This window comes from Vombatus ursinus, unplaced genomic scaffold (assembly GCF_900497805.2).
Source record: "Vombatus ursinus unplaced genomic scaffold, bare-nosed wombat genome assembly UNPS02014801.1, whole genome shotgun sequence".
In the NCBI taxonomy this organism is placed as follows: domain Eukaryota; kingdom Metazoa; phylum Chordata; class Mammalia; order Diprotodontia; family Vombatidae; genus Vombatus; species Vombatus ursinus.
Genome location: NW_020954579.1, coordinates 15391806 through 15414239, shown reverse-complemented (window position 1 = coordinate 15414239; position 22434 = coordinate 15391806). Strand labels below are relative to the sequence as shown.

Sequence of the window (22434 nt, the reverse complement as noted above, 5' to 3'; positions counted from 1 at the left end):
TGTGGTCTCAGGACAGAAAGGTTTTCCCAGGGGGCCTTTTGAAGCTTCTTTCCTGTCTTCCCTCAGCTAGCATGGAGGCAGTTGCCTGTTCCCTAGCACCTCTGGGGGTGTGGCACTCCCCCAGCCACCAACTGTCCCCGGTCCCCTCCCCCACCCCAAGACCTGAATGATGGTGTAGCAAATGCGTCCGGCTTCCTTGCTGAACATACAGTCTTTCAGGGATTGGTCCACAATCACATTGGCCACTTTCTCCAAATCCACAGCACCAGGTTCTAGGGATGAGGGTAAGAGAGGTAGTCCACAGATAAAGTTGCTCTTCCTATATATACTGTTACCCTCCTTTAGTACCTCTGCCCAAGAGCCCAGGCACAGGACAGCTGCTAAGTGCCCCAGTGCATAGAGTGCTCGATTTGGAGTTTGAATCCTGCCTCAGAAACTAGCTGGGTGACCCTAGCAAATTATTTAACTTCTCTGTGCCTCAGTTTCCTTATCCATACAATGGGGATTGTAATAACACCTACCTCATAGGTTGTTGTGAGAATCAGATGAGATAACATGTTAAGCATTTTTTGAACTTTAAAGTGCTATAAATGTTAGTTCTTGTAGGCAAGCTAGCTACACACTGTCTCTTCAGTATATGAGGCACTGGACATTTCTTCATTGAAGGTCTGTTTTAGGAAACAGGAATAAAGAGGGGACCCAAGGAGAACTGGTGACATAACAGCAAAAGCCAAGAGTAAGATTGTAAATGCTTCAAGAGCAGAGACTCTCCTCTCTTTTATCCACCAGGGTCTGGGTCACTTAATGAGCCAATAAAAACAAACTTGGATTCTTTTGGCATGAGTGCTACTTCCATTGGTGAAAAACACCACTTTTCTTTGACTTGGGTGGTGGTTTTCAAGGTAGTGTGGTTGAAAACTTTTATTAGTCCACATTACAAGTTCATACAGATCTGTTTCTTGGCTGGCCCTTGGACAGACACAACCCATCTCCAAATCCACCCGTATTCAAGGCCTTCTTAGGAGAGCTCACACTCTGTTGGCATAACTGTTGAGATTACAGTTCTCTTCACAACAAGGAATCAAGGTGGGACTCACTGGATTAGAAGGCACATTTTCCCCCCTCTAAAATACTGGCCTGAATTTCTCTAGTATCTTATTTGATGAATCCCTTAGCTTTGAAAAACTGAGTACTCTGAAATGCATGCCTGTTTTGGGGGTCCTGTCTGAGAAAACGAAGAAGGGAATACACAGTACAAGACCTGCTCACTTCAAGATTGTGTGATTTGGGGGCAGCCAGGGAGTGGATAGAGCACTGGCTCTGAAGTTAGGAGGACCCGAGTTCAAATCAGGCCTCAGACACCAGCTATGCGACCCTGGGCAAGTCACTTAACCCTGATTGTCTCAAAAAAAGATTATGTGATTTCATCGAAGTAGGTACTTCCTCTCTTTAAGCAGATCGTGATATCTCCAAGCTTTACTTTTATCTAGTACCTAATATATAGCAGGGATTTATTATCTGTTGAATTTTGTAAGGTTTTATGACTTGCTCCAAATCAGACAGCCAACAAGCATTTATTAAATGTCTATGATGTGCCTGGCGCTGGAGTTAGAAAGACAAGTGAAACCCTGCACAAAAGAAACTTCTGTTCTATCAGACTTAGTCGGTGGTCTGGGTTCCACTGGGATGGCCTTCAAAGAAACTATGGTCAGCTCCGTGTCACAAGGAAGCATTAGAGGAAAACTTGTAGTGGAGGCTCAAGATGTGCCCATATTAAATTATTTCCTGCTTCCCAATTCAACATCTGGAAGCTTTTTATTCACTAATAAGTAGAGAAATAATTAAACTGATGTAACCACATTCTTGGGTTCCACTTCTTTGCAAATGTGATTAATGTAGATGATAGGTCCCAACCCCTCCTCCTGCTTAGTGGTCCTCCCCATTCCTTCTCACCTTTGAGGGCAGTCTTCAATAACCTCTGGGTCTCAGCATCAAAGGACTGGATTTCATACTCTTCACGGCCTGGCTCACCCATGACTGTCCAGCCCACACCCAGCTCTTTCTGGGGGGCAGGGTTGGTTGTCAATACCTGGAGGACTGGTGAAGAGAGAAAGGGATGGTCATAGGATCAGTCACCAAGCATCCATTAAATGCCTATTATGTGTGAGGCACCCTGCTTGGCGCAAGGGATACAAGTACAAAGAATGAAATAACCTGTGATTACAGTGAAATCACAAAAAGTACATATAAAAAATATACAGCATAAATATAAAATTAACATACATAAAGTAATTAAATATATGGTAGTCTGGAAAGGAAGGCACTAGCATTTTGGGGAAAATCAGAAAAGGCTTCATGATTTTGAATCATGAAGTTAGAGGGGGCCTTAGAAACCATCAAGGCCAACCTCATGTTACAGATATGGAAAGTGAGGCATTGGTAACGGGTTAAAAGATTTGCCCAGGATCACATAGCTGGTAATTAGCAAGACAGGATTTAAACCCAGGTTTCCTAAATCCAGTACACCATACTTCAGCTGAGGACCACCCCTTCCTGTGGTGAGCAAGAACAACGTTGCTCGACCCTCAAAGCCAAGCATTGTTTTGTTTTGTTTTGTTTGTTTTACTTGCTTTTTTTGTTTTTGTTTAAAAAAAAAACAAAACCCAGCCTGGTCCTATGCTGTCCTGGAACACAGGGTGAGGGAGAGCCCACATAGTGCCTGATCACCCAGCAGAGACTGGGCAAGGGTAGTAATTTTTGGGAGCCCCAGTCTACTATTTCTTAAAAGAATTAAAAATTTACGATGAATTAGGATAATCCTCCCATCTTAGAAGGGTAGAGCTCATTCCTGGTCAATGCTAGAATTGGGAGGGGCTCACACCCCTGCTGGATTGGGCAGGTGATTAATCTAGGCGGATACTTGAAACTCCACCTCAGCCTGGGAGCTCCGCCCAAGCCGAAGTCACACTCAACGCACCCCAAACCACAGAGCTCAGCACAATTTCAAGCTTCTGATTCACCCTTATTGCTAGGAGGGAACCTGGCAGAGAAAAGGGCCTCTGCTTAGAACCACCAACTCTTCAGGCTTCCAGTGACTGGACTCCACACGTCCCGTCCAACCTGAGATCTTAAAGACCTTTCCCCACACGCCCCACCTGCCCTCCATCAGTACTCCCACACTCCCTGAGCTACAGGGCCTTGCAATGGTTCCCCTACAAAGGGTCCACTGCCCTCTTTTACTTGCACTAGAGCAGCATGAGTGCAGGAAACTTCTCCTCTGTGGTCACTTGAGCCCCAAGTGCTAGCTTCTCCCCTGAGGCCCTCAACCCCACATTGGCTCTCCTCTCCCTAGTGTCACACACCAGGCTCTACTTCCAAACAGGACTGGTTCCTGGGACGCCATCCTGTGCCCGTGCACTATTCCTTTGGAGTACGGCGGCGGGGGGAATGACTATGGCCAGGGAAGGTTAGGCTTCCAATTTGGGGCCCCTGCTCTGGGCAGCTCCCCCAGTCTCTAGCCTTCTGGGCTTCCGTTCTCCAAGCTCCTCTAGGGATGGTTTGTCGGCTCACCCCAACCCCTTCTCTCTGCCCCAGCACAACTGCTCCGGCGGCACAGCTGGAAACGCGCGCGGAAGCAGCGCAGGCGGCCGGACTCGGGTCCGGGAAAGGAGCTCTCCGAGGGGCCCGCAGGGGCCACCACCCACCTGCCGGGGCGAAACCGTCCCTATCTTCCCGCCGCCCTCGGACGCTGGATCAGCAAGGACATGGTGCGCTCCCTCGGCGACCCGGGGCTGCTGCCAGCATCCAGCTTGACCCAGCCTCTCCGGTTAGGTCATTTCCGAACGCGCCTGGAGAGCTCCGCGAACCTAGAGCGGGGCGGAGCCAGGGCCCGAAAGGCGCCTCGCCAGCGCCGTCTGCCGGCCCCGGGGTCGGTGTGGCCAGGCCCCAGGATGCTGCAGGGACAGGGTGGGCGTCGGACAGCCAGCCCCCGGCTCCGTAATGTGCTTAGACTTCGGCCCAACCCGCGGCATTGAAGCTTAGTTGGCCCAGAGCACCTTACTTGCCTTGCCCTCCCAGCCTTGCTAAAAACAAAAACAAAAAACTGGGGCTAAACAATAGCAATGAGCCCCAGAGAGAGGGGCTCCTATTCTTGGGGGAAGCGGAGATACATCCGGTTCCTTGGCCTGGGGGGAGAGCTCTGCCAAGGGAGTACCCTGCAGAACCCCGGGACACTTCTCAAAGCAGCCACGTGTCTTTTCTCTAGTGTTCTGGCTGCAGGGATAGAACCTGGAAAGATGGTAGAGAGGAGGAGGGAATGGGGATTATCAAGAAGCTGGGGGAGAGCCTGTCTGCTGGTAATAGCCTGGCTAATCCAAGGAGGGAGGAGGTTACAATCACTGCCATTCTGGGATGGAACCAATCTATCCATCAACGACAGCCCCGACAAGTCTTTGGAGGGCGAGTTGCTTACAGAATACGTACATGGAGGGTGCGAATGTCTGCTCCCCCCAACCCCCATGGACACCATCGGCCAGAGGGTCTTAACCTTCTGTGTCATGGACCACTCTCAGATAGTTTCAAAGTAAGTGAAGGAAACGCTGTGTTGAAGGTTGGTGAAAATTAAATCCTTACCCTGTTCCCCCAGCATCTTGATTGGCATACAGGGAGGCTCAAAAGTCTTAGTGCATGCAGTTTTAAGCTTTAATGGATTAAAAACTGCACCAAGACTTTCGGGATGGCTCATGTGTTGCACAGGGAACTTCACTGTCCCCTAAGGTTGGATCTTAATGGCTTTTCTTCCAGGGCCAGTCTGGGTTCTGACAACTCTATAGTTGTTTGACTCTGGACAACCCACAACCTCCATGAGTATGTTTTCTCTCCTGTAAAATAGGGTCACGGGATCACAGATTGAGAGGTGGAAGGGGACTTAGGGACCTTCACATGCAAACTCTATAGCTGTATACACACATATGTGTATGTACATACACACACACACACACACACATACAGAGTCTCACTACCTTGTCTTCCAGGTTTGTTGGAAAGAAAAGGGCCTATGGTCTACAAAGTACTATATATATAAAACATGTGAGCTATAATTATATAGAAAAGTGCTTTGTTTACTACTCAAACTACACCCTTTATTAGCTTAACTCGAGGCTGGAGGAGAATGGAGACATCTACGCCTCTTGCCAGCAGCCTAGACAACAAGGAAAGCCTGGTGGCAGATGAAGCTTCTTTTTAAGAGGGAGGAAGAGAGGCTAAGCTTTTTTTTTTTAAGTCATCAGAAAGGAGAGAAGAGACTAGGACTTTTTTTAGTCAGTGGCAAAAAGCAAAGAATTAAACACAGTCAGGTTGTCGAGAATAGACTTTTACCGTGTTTGAGCACAGATGCCTTGACTTTTTGGAAGTATATAAAATACATTCAGGGAGCTGCCTTCCCAGCAGCCCCAAAGAGGCAAAGCCTTGGATGCCATGATATGAAGGCTTTCTACATCAGCTTCTGTTCACTCACATAACAGCATCCAGGGTATAGGAAAAAGTTTTCTGGAAAGTAAAGTTTCCCACCCTCCAACACTGCTAAAGTGTATTGTCACAAGCCTGAGACAGATTTCATGAAAAAGAAATTATATATAAAGACCCTGTGAGCTGTCATCCCCCAAGGTTTGAGAGTATTAAGGTCAGTGCATATTCTCCAGCTGGGGAAGAGTTGATATCTCAGAGGCAGCACCAGGGACAAATAAGGCCCCTTGCCCAGGATCTGCAGATCAAGACAACCTTTCTGGATCACTCTATTGAGGAAAAAAAAAACAAAAAAACGAAACAGTCCTCTCTCACTGCTCAGCCAGGTTCTGGGGCTTAAGCCCTAAAACACCCACTGAGCATGAACATGGGGCAAAGGCTAGGAGTCTGGCTGCTGTGGTCTGCCTCCGCTCTCCCCACCTCACACACACCCAACTGACATTTCCCATAATTATAAATATCAATTGTGGTTCCCCTATCCTCACCAGGGCAGGGCTGTGAACCCTGCCCTTACCAGACAGATCATCTCATGAGAAGTCACTTCTGCTAAGCTTAACAAAAGGGCCTATGCAGATTACATGGCAGGCACAGGCCCATGAATGGTCATCACCATGGCACGGTCAGAAGCAAATCTGAACACCCCAGAGGAGCAGTGGCCTCTGCTCGCCCAAATTTCCTTGGAAGTGCTATTTTAGGGAATGAGTGTTTGGTACATCCAGTAGGAAGGGGAAAATGAAATCCTAGGGAGGTTCATCACTCCTTCCCTCCCCTTCTACATCCATCTGCTAACCACCACTTTGTTCAAGTACATGTTATCTTTTGCTCCCCAAAGAAAGCTTGTTCCCACAGCCCAGCACCCATAAGAGGAGGCTTTCAGTGAACAGTCTGGTCCATGCAGAGAGAACACTCGAATCGTGTCTTTGCCTAGACATCAAGGTCTGGGAAGCTGGGGATGTGTGAGCTCACTCAATTTGGTACTGACTCTTTAAAATACAAAAAGGAAAGCTATTCTGGCGGGGATGAGAGCTGCAATGGAGGAAGATAAAAGTTGTTCAGAATATGGAATTTGGAGAAGGTGGGGACTGCCTTTACCCCTGCACCTCCAGGCTAACTTTGGAATGGCTGAAGACAGTAATTTCTTCATCTTAGCCATAGAAGGGGGACAAATAAACTACAGAAATTGTAGAGGTGGCTTGGGAGATAAGAGAAAAGCAATGAGGTATGCGGGCAGGGAACAGACTCTCTGAGCCAAGGAATATGATTTCAACTCAAAGGTCTCATGACTCAGGCAGCACAGGAACCACCGACGTGTCAGACACAGGCCATACAACTGCTCAAAGCTCAGTCTGGGGAGAGCGCAGATATAGCACCTTGGCTTTTCTTTTCAAGTGTCCAGTGGATAAAGGTAAAACAAGGGACTCAGGCCCCTTTCCTATCCCTTGGTCTAATGGGACCAAGTAAAAGCCAAATCACATATGCCAACCCCCAAGCTTTCCCTAGAAACCCAAAAACAGTTCCCTTGTTGGCAACATACAGACCGAGCGGAGACAGCAGCTGCCACCCTATTGAGTGTTCAGAATCAATGGCTTGGAGGTCATGGATGAAAGGGTACTTCACAGTGCACCGAGGAGACAGGTTTGCTTCTCTTTTGGAACTGCGTGAAGCCCGAGACCTTGGCTCACTCACCCTGTCTTCTGGTGTCTCAGGCGTTCCTGCAGCTGAGGAGGTGACAGAATAACTCATACCAGAAGAACACAAGGCCAGTGGACACAGCAGACTTCAGCAGGCTGGGAGTGAGACCTTTAAAGAAGCCCTGGGTGCCCTCTTCTTGGAAAATCTTCCAGACGCAGTCCAGGAAGCCCTCATACTTTCGAACCTAGGGAAGAAAAGCACATAAAAATCCTGTGAGCAGCTGGGGAGGAATGGAGAAGTCAGACTGTGGGGCCATGTTTGGGACCCCCAGGATTCCACCCCTGAGGCAGCACAAGGTCAGAATGAACCTATTCTTCTTCTTTCAAATGGCTTAGTCCAGGGGTGGGGAACCTACGGCCTCCAGGCCACATGTGGCCCTCCAGGTCCTCAAGGGTGGCCCTCTGAGTGAATCCAAATCCCTTTAAGGGATCTGTTCTGTGAAGTTTGGATTCGGTCAGAGGGCCACCCTTGGAAGACCTAGAGGGCCACACATGGCCTCAAGGCCGTATGTTTTCTGTCTCTAAGTACCTCAAAATTATGAGATGAAATGAGCCACTCCATTCTGTTAAGTATCCCAGACAGGACACCTTATTTTTCCCCTCTCAGGGAAAAAACAAAACCAAACCAAACCATTGCTCTTTTGTTTTTATATCACTTTCACTCACCAATATATTCTTCCCTCCCACCCCCACAGAGAGCTGTGCCTTATGATAAATAAAAAAAGAAAAAAGGAGGGGGGAACCAATTCGGCCAAAGTGAGATACTGACTGAGACTGACGGTCTATGGGACAGAGACACATAATTTATAACCAACGGATCATTTAAAAAGATCTGGTGAGAAGGGTACAGGAGCCAGAATGGCAGAAGGCCTGGATAAAGCCTGCTGTGGAGATGGGCTCACAGATGTCAGGAGAAGTGCCTCACGAGAGCTCTTGTCCCACCACAGGGATTCATTCCCACTTGCCAGCATGGGGGCAGGGAGGGATGCACAGCATTTAACCCTATACGTCGGGTCTAGGCTTTTTAGGATCAAACCCACCGGAAGAACTCTGGCCAAGGGCCCTGAGCACCAGGATGAGCATTTTGTAATGACATCCCTGTCTGCTCTAACAGGAAACAGAAGCAGGAAGTCTGTCTTCCCTGACTCTTCACACCCTCCATACTGACGTCTGCCGCGTACACTTCAGCTGTGCTCTTCTCTGGAAGCTTCAAGGCACAGCTGGCAATAGTTGAGCCTATTGGTTGGGCCCACCATGCAGGTATGGAAGGCAAAGGCACATTTTCTGTTGTTGTTTTCTTTTTTAAATAAACAAATCCATAAACTTTTAAGGGAGAAAATTCTGCTGCCTGGAATATAAGCATTTATTTTGTGATAAAACTAAGATGTAATTGAAATGGCCCAGGACTTCCTCTGTTGAACAGTAACACACAAGGAGAGCAATTTTTAAACCCAGGGAAGCACAAATTTTCAAACCTTGCTGGCTGGGGGTACATATGCCTCGTCTCAAGTCTATCTGGGAATTTCTTTTGATGACTGTGGGAGCTGAGACTGAAGGAAGGATCAGCCAACAAGTGGACAATTTTTCTCAAGCCCCGTCCTCCTTTTCATTTCAGGCTCTCAACCAACACCGCTCACTGGGGTTTATTTTGGTCTCCCTAAATCCAGTGCCCTCACCCCCCACAATCCATCCTGCACACCAGTGGCAACTTTTTCTCCCCCAAGAAGATCTCTGATCATACGGTTTTTCTCCTCTCTGCTCCCACCCCCACCCCCAATTCCACCACAATTTAGACTCAATCTATTTTTCTAGCCTTATCTTTAATTACTGCCTCCCTCCCCCATCCACTGCTCCAGTCCAGGTTTCCCAACAGACACTGTGCTCACCCACTCCTCTCCTTATCTTTGCAAGTGCCACCCCTTCCATCTCACATGACTCCTCCCACTGTACTTTGTTTACTGAAACCCTATTCACCCTTCAAGTCCCAACTTGACTTTCCTTTCTTTTATGAAGTCTTTCCTAATTTCTCTAGTTGGAAGTGCTATCCTCCTCTTCTGACCTTCCCTAGCCCTTTTGTATACACCTCTTGTAAGGAACTAAATTACTTGTTGCTTTTCATTTAGCTGAAGAGGAATTCACCAACTAGGTCCACTACAAATCTGTTTTCTCAATTGGGCCCTCACCACAGCAAGACAATCCTTTAACGTCTCCCTAATTTATTTATTCTCTTATCACATTCCCCAAGCCTCAAACCTCTCTTCAAGCCTCTCCCACACCACTCCCTCCCCTCATCCTCTCAGAAGACCTTCCTTCAGACTTTACTCAGGAAAAAAAGCCATTTACCTTGAGTTCCCTTATTTTCCTTTTGCCACATCTCAGAACCCCTTGACATCATGCCCCATTCTCTCCATCTTTATACCAGTCTCAGATGAAGAGATAGCCTTTCTCCAAGACAAGGCCAACCCCAATGCTTATACTTTTAATTCTATCTCCTCCCATTTCATCTGGCAGCCTCAAATTATCCCTTGACTCTCTAATCTTCCATCTCTCCCTACCTCCAAACATTCTCTGGTCTCCTCTAACCTTGAAAAACCTTCACTTGACCCTACCATTTCCTCAAGCTATCATCCCACAACTCTCCTCCCTTTCAAAAACAAAACTGCCTGAAAAGTTCTGTCTACACTCGTTACCTCTACTCCCTCTCTCCCAACTCCTCAAGCCTTTGCAATCTTGCTTAGGATTTCATCACTTGACTAAAACTGCTCTATCTAAAGTTATCAACAATCTCTTATTTGCCAAATTCAATGGCCTTTTCTCAATCTTTACACTTCTTCATCACCTAACACTACCCTCTTCTGGATCCTCTCTCCTCACGAGGTTTTCACGGCCCTACTTTCTCCCCCCCCTTGTCTGACCCCTCCTGCTTAGGAACCTTTGCTGGATCATCATCTATACTCCACCTGCTATGGGTATATGCCCCCAGGTAAATCTGCTGGTATATACAAACCCACACCCAAGATACATGAGTATATCTGGAAGGGGTCACTGTCATGTCTTCTCTGTTCTGATGATCTCATTCACACTCATGGGTCCAGTGATCATCTCTAAACAGATGACTCTCAGAACCACATATCCAGCCCTAGTCTTTCTCCCGAGTTCCAGTTCCACATCACCAACTGCCCCATAATATTTCAAGTACCTCAAACTCAACATGTCCAAAACAGAACTCAGTGTTTTCTCCTCTTTTTGCTGAGGGTGCCATCATCTTTCCAGGCACCAGGTTCACAACCTGGTGGTTGTTGTTTAGTCATTCTGTCCTGTTTGACTCTTTGTGACCCTACATAGTACAGCACACCAGTACCATCCGTGGGGTTTTCTTGGCAAAGACACTGGACTGGTTTGCCATTTCCTTCTCCAGTGGATAAAGGCAAACAGAATTTAGGTGACTTGCCCAGAGTCACACAGCTAGTAAGTATCTGTGGCTGGATTTGAACTCAGATCTTCCTGACTCCTGGCCCAGGGCTCTATCCAGTGAGTCACCTGGCTGCCTTCTCACAACCTCAGAGTTGTAAACTTTTGTGGTTTCTCCCTCCATAACATCACTCACAATAACCCCCTTCTCTCTGTGCACACAACCACCAACACCTTACTTGGAGCCCCTGTCATCTCTTGAATGACTATTAGAAGAACAACCTCCAAAGTGGTCTTCTTGCCTCAAGCCTCCCCCCTTTCCAATTCATCCTCCATACAGTTGCCATAACACAGGTCTGATGATGTTACTCCCTTGCTCAGTAGACTCCTGTGGCTCCCTATTACCTCAAGAGTAAAATACAAACTACTCCGCTTCCCATTTAAAATCAGCCTGGCTCCAGCCTTCCTCTCCAGGCTTCTTCCATATTATTCCCCTTCCAGAACACTCCAGACAAGCCAAACTGGCCATGTGGTTCCTCACACATCACATTCCATCTCCCACCACCACGCTTTTGCACAGACCATCCCTTGCCTTGTTCTCTTTCCCCACCTACACTCAGAACCTCTTCTTCCTCTCAAAGCTGAGCTCAAACACAACCTCCTACATAAGGTTTGGCCCGTCCCTGAGGTCAAGGTCTCCTCCTGCACACTCTTGTGTACTTACTCTGTGAAGACTTACAAACAGTTCTTGCTTTATATAAGTGGACCTTTCTACGGACTTCTCCATAAAGCGACTTTTACATAATACAAATTTGTAATAGGGGAAAAAGGGAGGGAGGCAGAAGGAGGCTTCGAGCTCATGAAGGGAGGAGGCCAAAATGTGGCCTGGACACATGGGGCCAGGGACAGAGAAGCAAGAATAGCAGAAGGAGCACGCAGGGGTGGGGCCAGCCACGTCGGGGCCTGGCTGGAATGAAGAGGAAAAACATGCTGGGGACAGACATGGAGGGTCTGGACATGGACACAGACAGCAGAGGACAGATGACACTCAGGAGCCACACCTGGGTGGGTGGGCAGAGGAGTCAAAGGTCTCCTCTCTAGGTGCTGGAGGCCACACAACCAAGCCCCCATTCCAGTGGTGATGGTGCTGCACATCCATTCTTCCACTTTCATTTGGAAGGTTTTCTTTTAAGCTTTTGGAGAAGTGGAGGACAGAGTGCTGAGTTGAAAGGCAGTGAAGGGCAGGAGTGGTGAGGAGAGCACACTGCTGTCCAGTAAAGCAAACATATGTGTTTTGTTTTGTTTTTTAATGCAGATTTCTTTCAAAATTCTTTTATGTAAAGTTGAATTTGTATAATGTGAATTTTTAGGTAAAGCAAGAACTGTCTGTATATTTGTACACATTTCTTGCCCTATGGAACAAAAGCAGGGATTACTTCATTTTTGTCTTTATACCCTCTTACCTACCACAATGCCTGGCACATGGTAGCACATCCTTCATAAATGTCTGGTGATCTACTAGATCATCAGCCCTTTGGAGGTAGAAACACCTGAGTGTCTCCTGCAGTATCTAGAACAAGAGCTTGCACATAGTGGGTGATCAAGAAATGTTTGTTGAAAGAAGAAACTGAACAGAAAATGTATATTAAGGAGTGAAATACACACTAAAAAGGCTTTAACAAAAGAGTTTTTTTAAACTCTCCTAGGGAATGTTTAAACTCCCCTTTTAAGGAAAGCACTTGTTGAATTCTTATTTCAATACTTCAACAATCCATAATTTTTTTCATGTGAGTAGGGACTACCTTTACTAACCCTGAACACAATGCCTTGATTTAGGAGATGATCTTTGAGAGCTCCTGTAGCTAACCTGACAAAAGTTTCCCTAGCTAACTGAGGCTGGTCTCCAGATAACAGACTACCTTTCATTGGGCCCATGCTCAAAATCTTTCCAACTTGGAGGCCCAGATTACCAGGAGCTTTCCATAATCTCTGGCAAACCAGGGTCGGCTCCAGGCCACAACAGGGCAACAGAATCCTTTTGTTTCTCAAACAAACAAAAAAAAGGATTAAGCATCCACTATATGCAAGGCAAAGTCCTAAGTAACATGGATGTAAAGACAGATATGTCAAAGAAGCTGCTCTCAAAAAGCTTCCATTTTAATAGTGGAAAAAGGCTAAACACAAATAATGATGATAGAAAAGAAGATGACAAGAGCTGAAGAAGGGAAATGGAGAGTTTTGGGAACACACAATAAGAAGTCTGAGAAGGGAGAAGTTATGTCCAGTCTGTCTATGAAACAGGATTACACTGTACACATGAAGCCTATGGCAATTTGTAGAAAGAACTCTGAGCCCCCTTTCTTAATGCCCATGCCTTCAATCGCCCCAGCCAAAGGGGCAGGTTCCCAGGGCAGACCTTGAGTCCTTCCTTACTCTGTGTCCATACACCTTATTGACAAGTATCTACCAGGGCACGTCTGGGGGTTCTCCAATTGTCCTCATAAGAGCTTTGCTTGGTCCAGGGGACCAAGAAGCGCTTGGTCTGTGGTAATACCAGGTCCTTTAAATGAGAGCAGAAGGGAGCTGCCCCTACTTAAGCCAGGTAGGTTCCTCACTTCTCACTAAGGCATTAGGGTCAGAGCAGAAGGTTGTTCTACATTTAATTCTTCGCCAAGTTCTGTGGATCCGACCTCAGGGCCATCCCTTACATCCATCCCCTCCTTTCCATTCTTGCTGCCAGCACCCTCATTCAGGCACTCATCACTTCTTGCCCATGGAGTCACATCCTTGCCTCCAGGCTTACTCTCTAAATCTATCCTATACACATCACTGCCAGATTAATATTCCTTATTAATTAAAATCTCTATCATATCACTCCCCCTGCTTAAAACCTTGCCTGGATCCCCAAAAAGAGCACTTCTCACCTGTCCAAAGGGTTCCCGGGCTTTCTCAAAGCCACCCACCTGCAACCTCTTCTTAAAGAGGTCCAGGGGATATGTAATTGTCTTGCTGATGACCCCAGCTCCACTGCCACACAGAAGATTTTTGAGGTTCGCTGCAACAGAAGTGGAGGGTGGTAAGAGAAGAAAAAGAAAAAATGCATTCTGAGGTCTTCACCCCAGACAGGGACCTCAGAACACCTAAGAAGAACAAATCCTAAAAGTCTTCTTCAGTCACGAGAAAGGATTTTGTTCAGGAAGAGAAATGAGAAGAAGAGCCAATTTCTACAATGATAGCAATTAACTGCAGACTAACTCTGGCTGATGTCAGGATGGGAGAGATTCCTCCCCTCAAAAACTTCCCACCGAAGGCCAAATGAGGTTACTCTAATTACACAAAGAAGGTCAAGTATGAGGCCTGAAAGAAATCAGAAAGTGGGCAAGTGAGGCTTCTGACCACAGCCATCAAAATCAGCCCCCCAACAGCCCTGGGAGGGAGAACAGAAGATATGGCCTGCAAGGCCTCAGGGACGGGTTCAGAGGGAGGGGTGAGAAAATCTAGTGGGCTGGTAAAGGCATCTGACGTGTCACAGGCCCCTTAGTCTGCATCATGTTCACAGTGCCACTCCCACCCCGCCACAGGCCAACACAGGAACGTGAGTGGACACGTGCTCACTGAAGGCCGCCCCACACTCACCATTCTTCTTTCTGTCAACTGGAATGGCCCATTCGTAGACCTGCTTCAGGGCGCTATAAAAGGAGAACTGGAACCCCGCATAGGGGAAGATAGCAATCAAAGTGGGTGGCAAGCCTCTGTAGAAAGCCAACGGGCCTTCGGTCTTGTACATCATCATCACACCATGACGGAGGTTTCTGTAGATCTGCATGTGTGCACAGGTAGCTCTGGTGAACTCTTAAGGTCATAATGATCTTAGGTTTAGGGTGGATGGATCTTAGGAGCTACCAAGCTCAACCCTTCAATTTCACTGTGAGAAGACTGAGGCAGAGACATTAAGGAACTTGCCCACACAGCCAGTATGTGTCTGAGGCAGGATATGAACCCAGGTCTTCCTGACCTCAAATCTAATGCCCATTATATGGCACTGCCTCTGCGGGCTTTATTTGCCTGATCCCCCGGTACTAACATAACTAATAAGTACATCATTTCTGCTATTAAGGTCAGTCAAACTGCCAAAGAAAATACTCAAGGGAAATCCATGGGATGCAAACTGACAATGTGGATGAAATAAGGGGGATCTGTAGGGTTTTCCATTTTTTGCTGGCTTCCTTCATTTCTACTTAAACACAATTCATTAAAATTAAGTCACAAAATATCATAGTATGCTAACGCTAGCAAAGCTTCATATAGATTGCCCTATGCCTCAGGCAGGCAGGTTACCCAGGCAAGGTAAGATCCAGAGGTATGGATGCTACTCTACCTCTTTTTCTATTATTTTATTTTCTCCCAATTGCATGTAAAAACATTTTTTTTAACATTCATTTTTAAAAATTTGAATTCCAAATTCTCTCCCTCCCTTCCTCCCCAACCCCCTCATTGAAAAGGCAAGCAATTTGATATAGATTATACATGTGTAGTCATGCAAAACATATTTTATGGATGCTATTTTTAAAAAGCGCCAGAAAGTTACTGGTTTGTTAAAGTATCTAGATGTTTTAAGTTCTGATTTTGTGGTTATGCAGGTCCCACAAATTTTACTGATGCCCTTTTTTAACATAATTAATTTTTATTGGTAAATGTTGATATATATATTTTGACCCCATGATCTCCTTTACTCTGGAATTCATTTTTGTACATTTAGAAACATGTCCATGAAAGCTTATTTTCCATTACAAAGTGCCCCAATAAAGACCTGAAAGATCAGCTTTGGTGGTTTATGAGGAAAAAAATCCCAAGGAAGAGGCACAATACTGGTTTTATCAGGTTCTTTTTGACACAGAAGGAATTAAACAGAGAGAAATCATCTGTCTTTAGGAAGTTCCGGTGGGGTTTTTTTTGGGGGGGGAAGGAAATAAACAGTTTCAAAAACCGTTTTGATGCCTTTTGTGATGTACATTGTGATGTTTTTACATATCAATCATTTCCAAAACTACTCCACCACTCACCTACAGACCCCTCTCCATAACAAAGAAAAAGTTAAACAAAACCAATCAAAGTACGTGCAACTTCCAAGCATGTGCATATTTGTAGCTCCAGATGATCTACCTTCACAGAAGACGCATTTCCTCTTCTCTTCTTTTGGCCATTTACATTGCTTTTTTGTTACTATTAAGTTTATAGTTAAACAAACAAAAATCTTCCATGTGATGCCTCTTCCAGATTTTGAATGCCCATTTGAAGAGGTTTACCTACAATTCCCAGAAAAACCTTAAAACTTTGAGATTCCTTGTAGACTGACTTATCTCTCTTTGACAAAAAGAACCTGGCTTCAGTTTTGTTTACAGGTCCCAGGAAACCCTTAAAGTTTTAGAAACTGCCTTATTTCCCTTGGAAAGCAAACTGCCCCTTCCAGCTCTGTTCATTATCTATTCTCATGGTCTGTTCAAATCACTCAGACATTCCAAACGGAAATTCTCACCTGGACCCTTTTCCAAACGATCCACCTCCCCCATCAACTGGCTTTCCCATTGTTTTGCCTTCCTGGCCATTCCCACCCTTAATCCTAGCTAGGCGCCAGTGTTCCCTTCGCCCCAGCTTGCTGGCCACCCCCATCCAGATCTCCCTCGACCCCTCCACCCCTCACCCCAAACTGCTTGGCCACTCCTTGAACCCCTCCTCCCGTCACTCCAAACTGGATGGCCCCTCCCTCAGTCTGTACTTAAGGCTCACCTTTCCCCCATTCTGATGCTGAGCTGTTCTCAAGCTTAGAATCTGAGACCCCTCATGCCCGCCCATCCTAAGGGCATCACCTGGCCTGACCACCCTAGCCCCAGCCCCTACTCAGACGCTGAGCTTTCTAGACTGCCTCACGCTGTTCGTCCTTGCGAGCGTCACCCTGACCACCTTGAACCCCATTTAGATCACTGATGTTTGGGTTCCTTTGGAGTCTGGCCTATATGCTTATCTTCAATAAACTTTTTCTCTGGCTGGAAGAAGATCTGAGTTGAATTCATTCAGGCAAATCCGCGCCAATCTTGGGGTGCCTCTGTGCATCTAAGAGCACCCCAAAACCCCCCCTTCTTCATGTTCACTCGGCAAGTTCCTCATTAAACCCAAACCAACTCATTTTAGCTAGAGATGTAAAACTACAGCCCACCCCAGATTCTGTCCTCAGAAGGAGCACCTCCTCACACAGCCTTTTGTGCACTCAACACTGACTTCTCACTTTCCTGAGCCTTGATTGTAATTACAATCAGTATCATACAGCTTAGCCTCCCTAGATGTCCTGAAGCAACATCTAGGATGCTTTCATGTTGGTATCCATCACAGCACCCAACGTTGAATTTTTCATACAGGAGGTATCGGATAAATAAATGAATACTCACTGATAAAATGGAGGACTTGGAAAGGAATCACTCAAATTTCTAGATTGATAAGAGAGTGCCTTTAAATATTACACTTCTAATGAACCAAACTAGAATAATTTGCACAATAACAACAGTGCAAAGACAGATACCATCAAAAGACTTAAAATCAATGCATTCAGAAAGTCTTCTGATCAATGCAATGAACAACCATGATTCCAGAGAATCAGTAAGGAATGCTCCCTACCTCCTGACAGAGAGGTGATGGACTCAGGATACAGAATGAGAAATATTTTTTGGACATAGCCAATGTGGTAATCAGTTTTGCTTGATTACACACATTTGTTACAAGGGTTTGTTTTTTCTCCCAGAAGGGGATAGTAGAAGGTTCAGGAGGGATAGAAAATAGATTTCTGTTAATTGAAATAAATGTAATTTAATTTTTAAAAAATAGCTCATTTCTTTTGCATTTAAAATAGAATTTTGTTTACATCAATTACAAATCCCTTTATGGAAAGACAGCTATTATGTAAAGTATGCCAAATGCCAAGATTATTTTTATAGTGCTTTGTGTGACTCTGGTTCATCTATAAATATTTATTGATAGACTGAAGACAGTTGCCAGGGTCCTTTCAAGTCTTTTCTCTAAGCCAATGCATCCCACTTAATTTGACATTTCCTCAGAGGACCCATTTCCCAGTCCCTTAATGATTCTGTGCCTCTCTGACCCCTGACCACTTACCTTAGGCTCACCCTGAGCAGCAAAACGAGTTCGGAGAACATCAACAGGCTGCACTGCGAGAGTGGCAGCACAGGCAGAGATGCCACCACACACAAAATGCACTGAGAAGTTACGTGGGTCTTGCCACACAGTTCTGTGGACGAATTCAGTCAGGAGCTCAAACGTCACAAACTATAAGAGAAGAGACAGAGCATGTCTGAGGGATGTGGCCCAGCCTCACTACCATAAATGCTATCGTGGGGGCAGCTAGGTGGCACAGTGGATAGAGCACCAGCCCTGAAGTCAGGAGGACCTGAGTTCAAATCAGGCCTCAGACCAAACACTTGACACTTACTAGCTGTGTGACCCTAAGCAAGTCACTTAACTCCAATCGCCTAAAAATAAAAAAATAACATAAAAAAAGATAAATGCTATCCTGGACTCAAAGTGGACATCACAGCCCAAAATGGGTATCGCCTTGGATACTTCTTTAAGGGAAACTTCAGCTGTTACTTTCCAAAGGGTGCTATGCAGCAGAACCTCAGAAGAAGACCTGCGGGGTCAACCATATGCAATGAATATTGAACTGAGAATGCAGCATGGCAGAGGAGAAAGGGATCTGGGCTAGGAAAGGGGACACCTGGGGCTCTCATCTAGCACCATGATTAATTTGCTTGAGTAAATCACTTAACCTGTATTTCAATGTTCTCTTCTTTCAAAGAAGGATAGTAATACCTGCTTCTTTGGGAGACTCCAATAAGATTTTGTGAAAATACCTTGAAAAGTATTATGCAAATAGTTATTACTAATTATATTGATGTACCATCTGCAGGAGACATGGCACCAACTCCACTCTATGCTGTGTAATCTATAGCATGCTGTAGCTACTTAATTATATACATCTGACAGGGATGGTGGTTGCACAGTGGAAAGGGAGATGCCTTTTTTCTTTTTTGGGGGGGGGTTGGGCAATGGGGTGAAGTGACTTGCCCAGGGTCACACTGATAGTAAGGGTTATGTATCTGAGGCCAGATTTGAACTCAGGTCCTCCTGAATTCAGGGCCAGTGCTCTACCCACTGCGCCACCCAGCTGCCCCCCGGGAGATGCCTTTTTCCAAAGCTCATTCTGAATATGCTTTCTATTTCCAGAAAGAATTTCACATAACACAAATAGAAAACACTTTGATAAAATAATTTCTGCCCTTTTGGAGGCAGTCCCCTAAGAGTAGCTGCCTTGTTTGCCTCATCTTCTCTATCCTCCTTCATTAAACATCACATCATTGGCCTGTTCCCTGCCACTTACTTGGACAGCTCCATAGCCTATGGAGAGAATCTGGGCTGGAATATGCCCCTTCCAGAATGCTGTTAGGCCCTCCTCCTTCAGGATCTGCCTGGCTGCCTGTATTATCCCATTGTATTTTGCATGTGGGTCACTGGGTGACAGGTGCTCAACCTGAAGCTATAAACCAAAGGAGAGAGACAAAGGGAAGGGGAGAGGGGTCCGGTGAAGATGACATTTCAGTAAAGAAAAAGAGAACATTCTTAACTTTTTAGAGACAGTTCCAGTTCCAAGTATCACAAACAACTTTTATAAGGGGAACTAAAATTGTATTCCCACCCAACACATAGCAAAAAGAAAGAAAGGTACCTGGAAACGAATTTTGATAACATCCAAGGGGCTAATCAAAGCCCGAGTAACGAGTCCAGAGGCAGACCCAGCTACTGCCACCTCTGCCTTGGAATTTTTCTTCCCATTTGTACTGGGGTCATAACCGACCATCCCTGCCTTTCTCACATGCAATGTCCATCCGTATTAAGCTAAAAGCAAGAGACAGGTGGGAAAAACAGAAGCAGCTTGGTCACAGATTGTTCACTAAGTAGCCTTCTGGAGGGATCTGGGTGTGCTGCCAAATTTCAGGCAGGTGTCCAAAGGTAAGAACAAAACAAAAACCCAGGCTGTACTTAAGATGTGAGTCTATTATACAAGGACCGTATTTTCTTGTAAACAGTGTCCAGCACTCAGGGAACCTTATAGAAAGGTGGAGAGTCAAGGGGATTTAACACCACCTAGACCTGGCGTTTTCCAGTAACAAGCCCTGGACTGAAAGGCAGTCTAGCACAGTGTATAGGAGGTCACATTAGCTGTATGACCAGAGGTAGGTCAAATCATCTCTCAGTGACCCAGACAACTTTTGAAGTTACAGATGAGATTCAATCCCCTCCCCTCTAAAAAAGCCTAATCAATATACAGGCATTTATTAAGTGCCTACTTTGTGCCAAGCATTGTGCTAGGCACTAGGCATTATTTTGAAGGACACCTAAGTGAGCTCATAGAATTCATTTCTCTGCTTAATTCTATGCACCTAAGAACAGAAAGGTAAAGGAACAAGCATTTATTAAGCACTTACTATATGCCAGACAATGTGCTAAGCACTTTACAAAATATTATCTCATTTGATCCTCACAACAATCCTGCAAATAGATGTTGTTATTATCCTTATTTTACAGTTCAGGAAACTCAGGCAATCTGAGGTCAAGTGACTTAGGAGGCCAGATTTAAACCTAGGTCTTACTGACTCCAAGGCCCAGTGCTCTATATGCTCCATCTAGCTGACTTGTCCTTGTCCACTTCCCACTGAAATAAAATTATTTTTCCTCCACTTCCCCCTGCCCTTCACACACAGTCCAGCTTGGACAAATTATTATTAAGTTTTCTATTCTCATCTTAGAACTTTATGTAACAGGAGGCAATATTTATATGGTCCTTTAAAGGTTTGCAAAGTGTTTTAAATTTTATGTTCATAACAACCCAGTGAGGAAAATATTACAGGCATTATTTCTCCTTTTAATAGAGGAAGAAACTGAGTCTTAGAGGGGTTAAGTGAATTTGCCTGTAATTATACACGACATCTCCAAAGTCTTAGCTTAAAACTGCACTAAGATAGTCAGGAAGCTGGGATTCTAACCTGTTTTCCTGATTCCAAACCCAGAGCTCTTTCTATCCAATCTATTTACATTATGCTATACCCCTCCTTCTACTGCTTTCCTTCCTTCCTTCCTTTTACTGCTTTCCTTTCCAATTTTTTTCTTTCCTTCAACAACCTCAAAGCTATTTTACCTACCACTCCTAGTGAGAAAGTGGCACTTTGCTGCAATCATGAGAACTGTGGTCTTTCTATCTGTGAAGCTTCTACTTGTGAAGGTCTTTGTCATAGTTTCAGCAGGATCCAAAATGAAGATGCCTTCGTCTAATGCTAGGCCAAGGTATCTTTCCTAATGTCCACAAATAAAGTGATTTAAGATGCCTGAAGTTCCCTGTGAAGGTATAGAATGTGAAGGATTTGAGGGAGGAGAGAGCCCTTCCAAGGACACAGTGGGAAGAGAAAGACACTGCAGAGCTACAGAGGTCACCTGGGCCAACCCTCTCATTCAACAAAGGAGGAAAGTGAGGGGCAAAGTGACCGACCTAAAGACACCAGCTCCTGACTGTGGACCAGAGCTCTTTGAGTGGGGAGAGGTTACTCTTGTGTCTGCAGGTACAAGTACATTCTGCTATGCGTGTCTGTGTCAATGTCTCTAGATGGGAGTGTGTGCCCCTCCCAGGCTCTGTGTGCAAACGCACTTGAGTATGGACCCATCTCAGTGTGTGTCTGAGGATGAACACCCTCGTGTGTGAGCATGCCTCTGTGTGTGCGTGTGTGTAAGCACGGACATCTTATACATGTGTCTGAGTGTGGACAACTTTGTGTGTGCCTGAGCATGGACACCTCCGTGTATCTGAACGTGAACTCCTTCATATGCATGTTTAGGCATGGACATCTTTGTGTGTGTGTGCGTGTGTGTGAGCGATGACTCCTTCTGTCTGTAGACCACCCAGGGGCACAGTGCACTGAGTGCAGGGCCTGGAGTTGGGAAGACCCCAGTTCAAATCCTGCCTCAGCCACTCCGGTGCCCTGGGCAAGTCATTTCACCTTTAGTCTCAGTTTCCTCATCTGTGAAACAAGGACAGTAACTGCGCCCGCCTCTCAAGGGTGTCTTGAGGACCAAAGGAGACTGTGTTTGTAAGCGCTTTGCAAAACCTTAAGGGGCCACGGAAACTCGCGTGTGGACGTGTGTGAGGCGCCCCATCCCCCATGTGGACACGCCTGCACAGGTGAGGACACGTACCCACAGGTCACCCGCTCGCTGGGATCTTCTCCCAGGCCTGTTTTCCCAAAGGCTTAAGGGGCAAGGGGGAGGACACAGGACAGTGGGTCACTCACTCGGCTCTGCAGGCACAGCCCGGTTCTGCACTCCAGCCTTCCCTTTACCTGAAGTTCCCCGGCAAGAGCCTGCGGCGCTCGACCGTGAGTGGCGGGCCTCCGGTCCAATTACAGCGAGCTACTCCCCGCCTCGCTTTCGGCAAATGCCGCGTTCCGACGGAAGGGCCTCAACTCCCGCCTTCCCCAATAGGCTCCGCGGGGTCTGGATAATGATTCTTTCTCCTTCCCACCCCACCCTCACGACGCAAAGCTTCCTGGGAGATGTAGTCCCGTCGGAAACGCGGGTTTCCGGACTCTTGAAGGAGGTGCCCTCGCTGCTCCCATGTGGTAGGCGCCTCCAGCGCTGGTGAGGGCGGGGAGGGGCAGGGAGGGGCAGGGAGGGGCAGGGAGGGGCAGGGAGGGGC

At 46.2% G+C, this 22434-nt stretch overlaps 2 protein-coding genes across 9 annotated transcripts in view; both read right to left on the bottom strand.

Moving 5' to 3' along the window:
- MIF4GD (MIF4G domain containing) overlaps positions 1-2054 on the bottom strand; it is a 4363-nt gene extending 2309 nt beyond the window's left edge. Inside the window, exons 1-2 of the mRNA XM_027872661.1 lie at positions 1954-2054; positions 163-272 (exon numbers count right to left, since the gene is read on the bottom strand). Coding sequence (XP_027728462.1) covers positions 163-272; positions 1954-2035 — 192 coding nt within the window. The 5' untranslated portion in view covers positions 2036-2054. The remainder of the gene's footprint in view (positions 1-162; positions 273-1953) is intronic.
- The window catches only part of SLC25A19 (solute carrier family 25 member 19), a 25269-nt gene continuing 4843 nt past the window's right edge, over positions 2009-22434 (bottom strand). For 3 of the 8 annotated variants that reach the window (XM_027872654.1, XM_027872655.1, XM_027872657.1), the window contains 7 exons: positions 19417-19586; positions 19072-19227; positions 17790-17960; positions 14262-14445; positions 13550-13680; positions 7210-7399; positions 5356-5792 (listed from right to left, as the gene is read on the bottom strand). In XM_027872654.1, the coding sequence (XP_027728455.1) occupies positions 7226-7399; positions 13550-13680; positions 14262-14445; positions 17790-17960; positions 19072-19227; positions 19417-19548 (948 nt within the window). In that variant the 5' untranslated portion in view covers positions 19549-19586 and the 3' untranslated portion in view covers positions 5356-5792; positions 7210-7225. The other 5 variants (XM_027872652.1, XM_027872653.1, XM_027872656.1 and 2 more) reach the window with 5 other exon arrangements.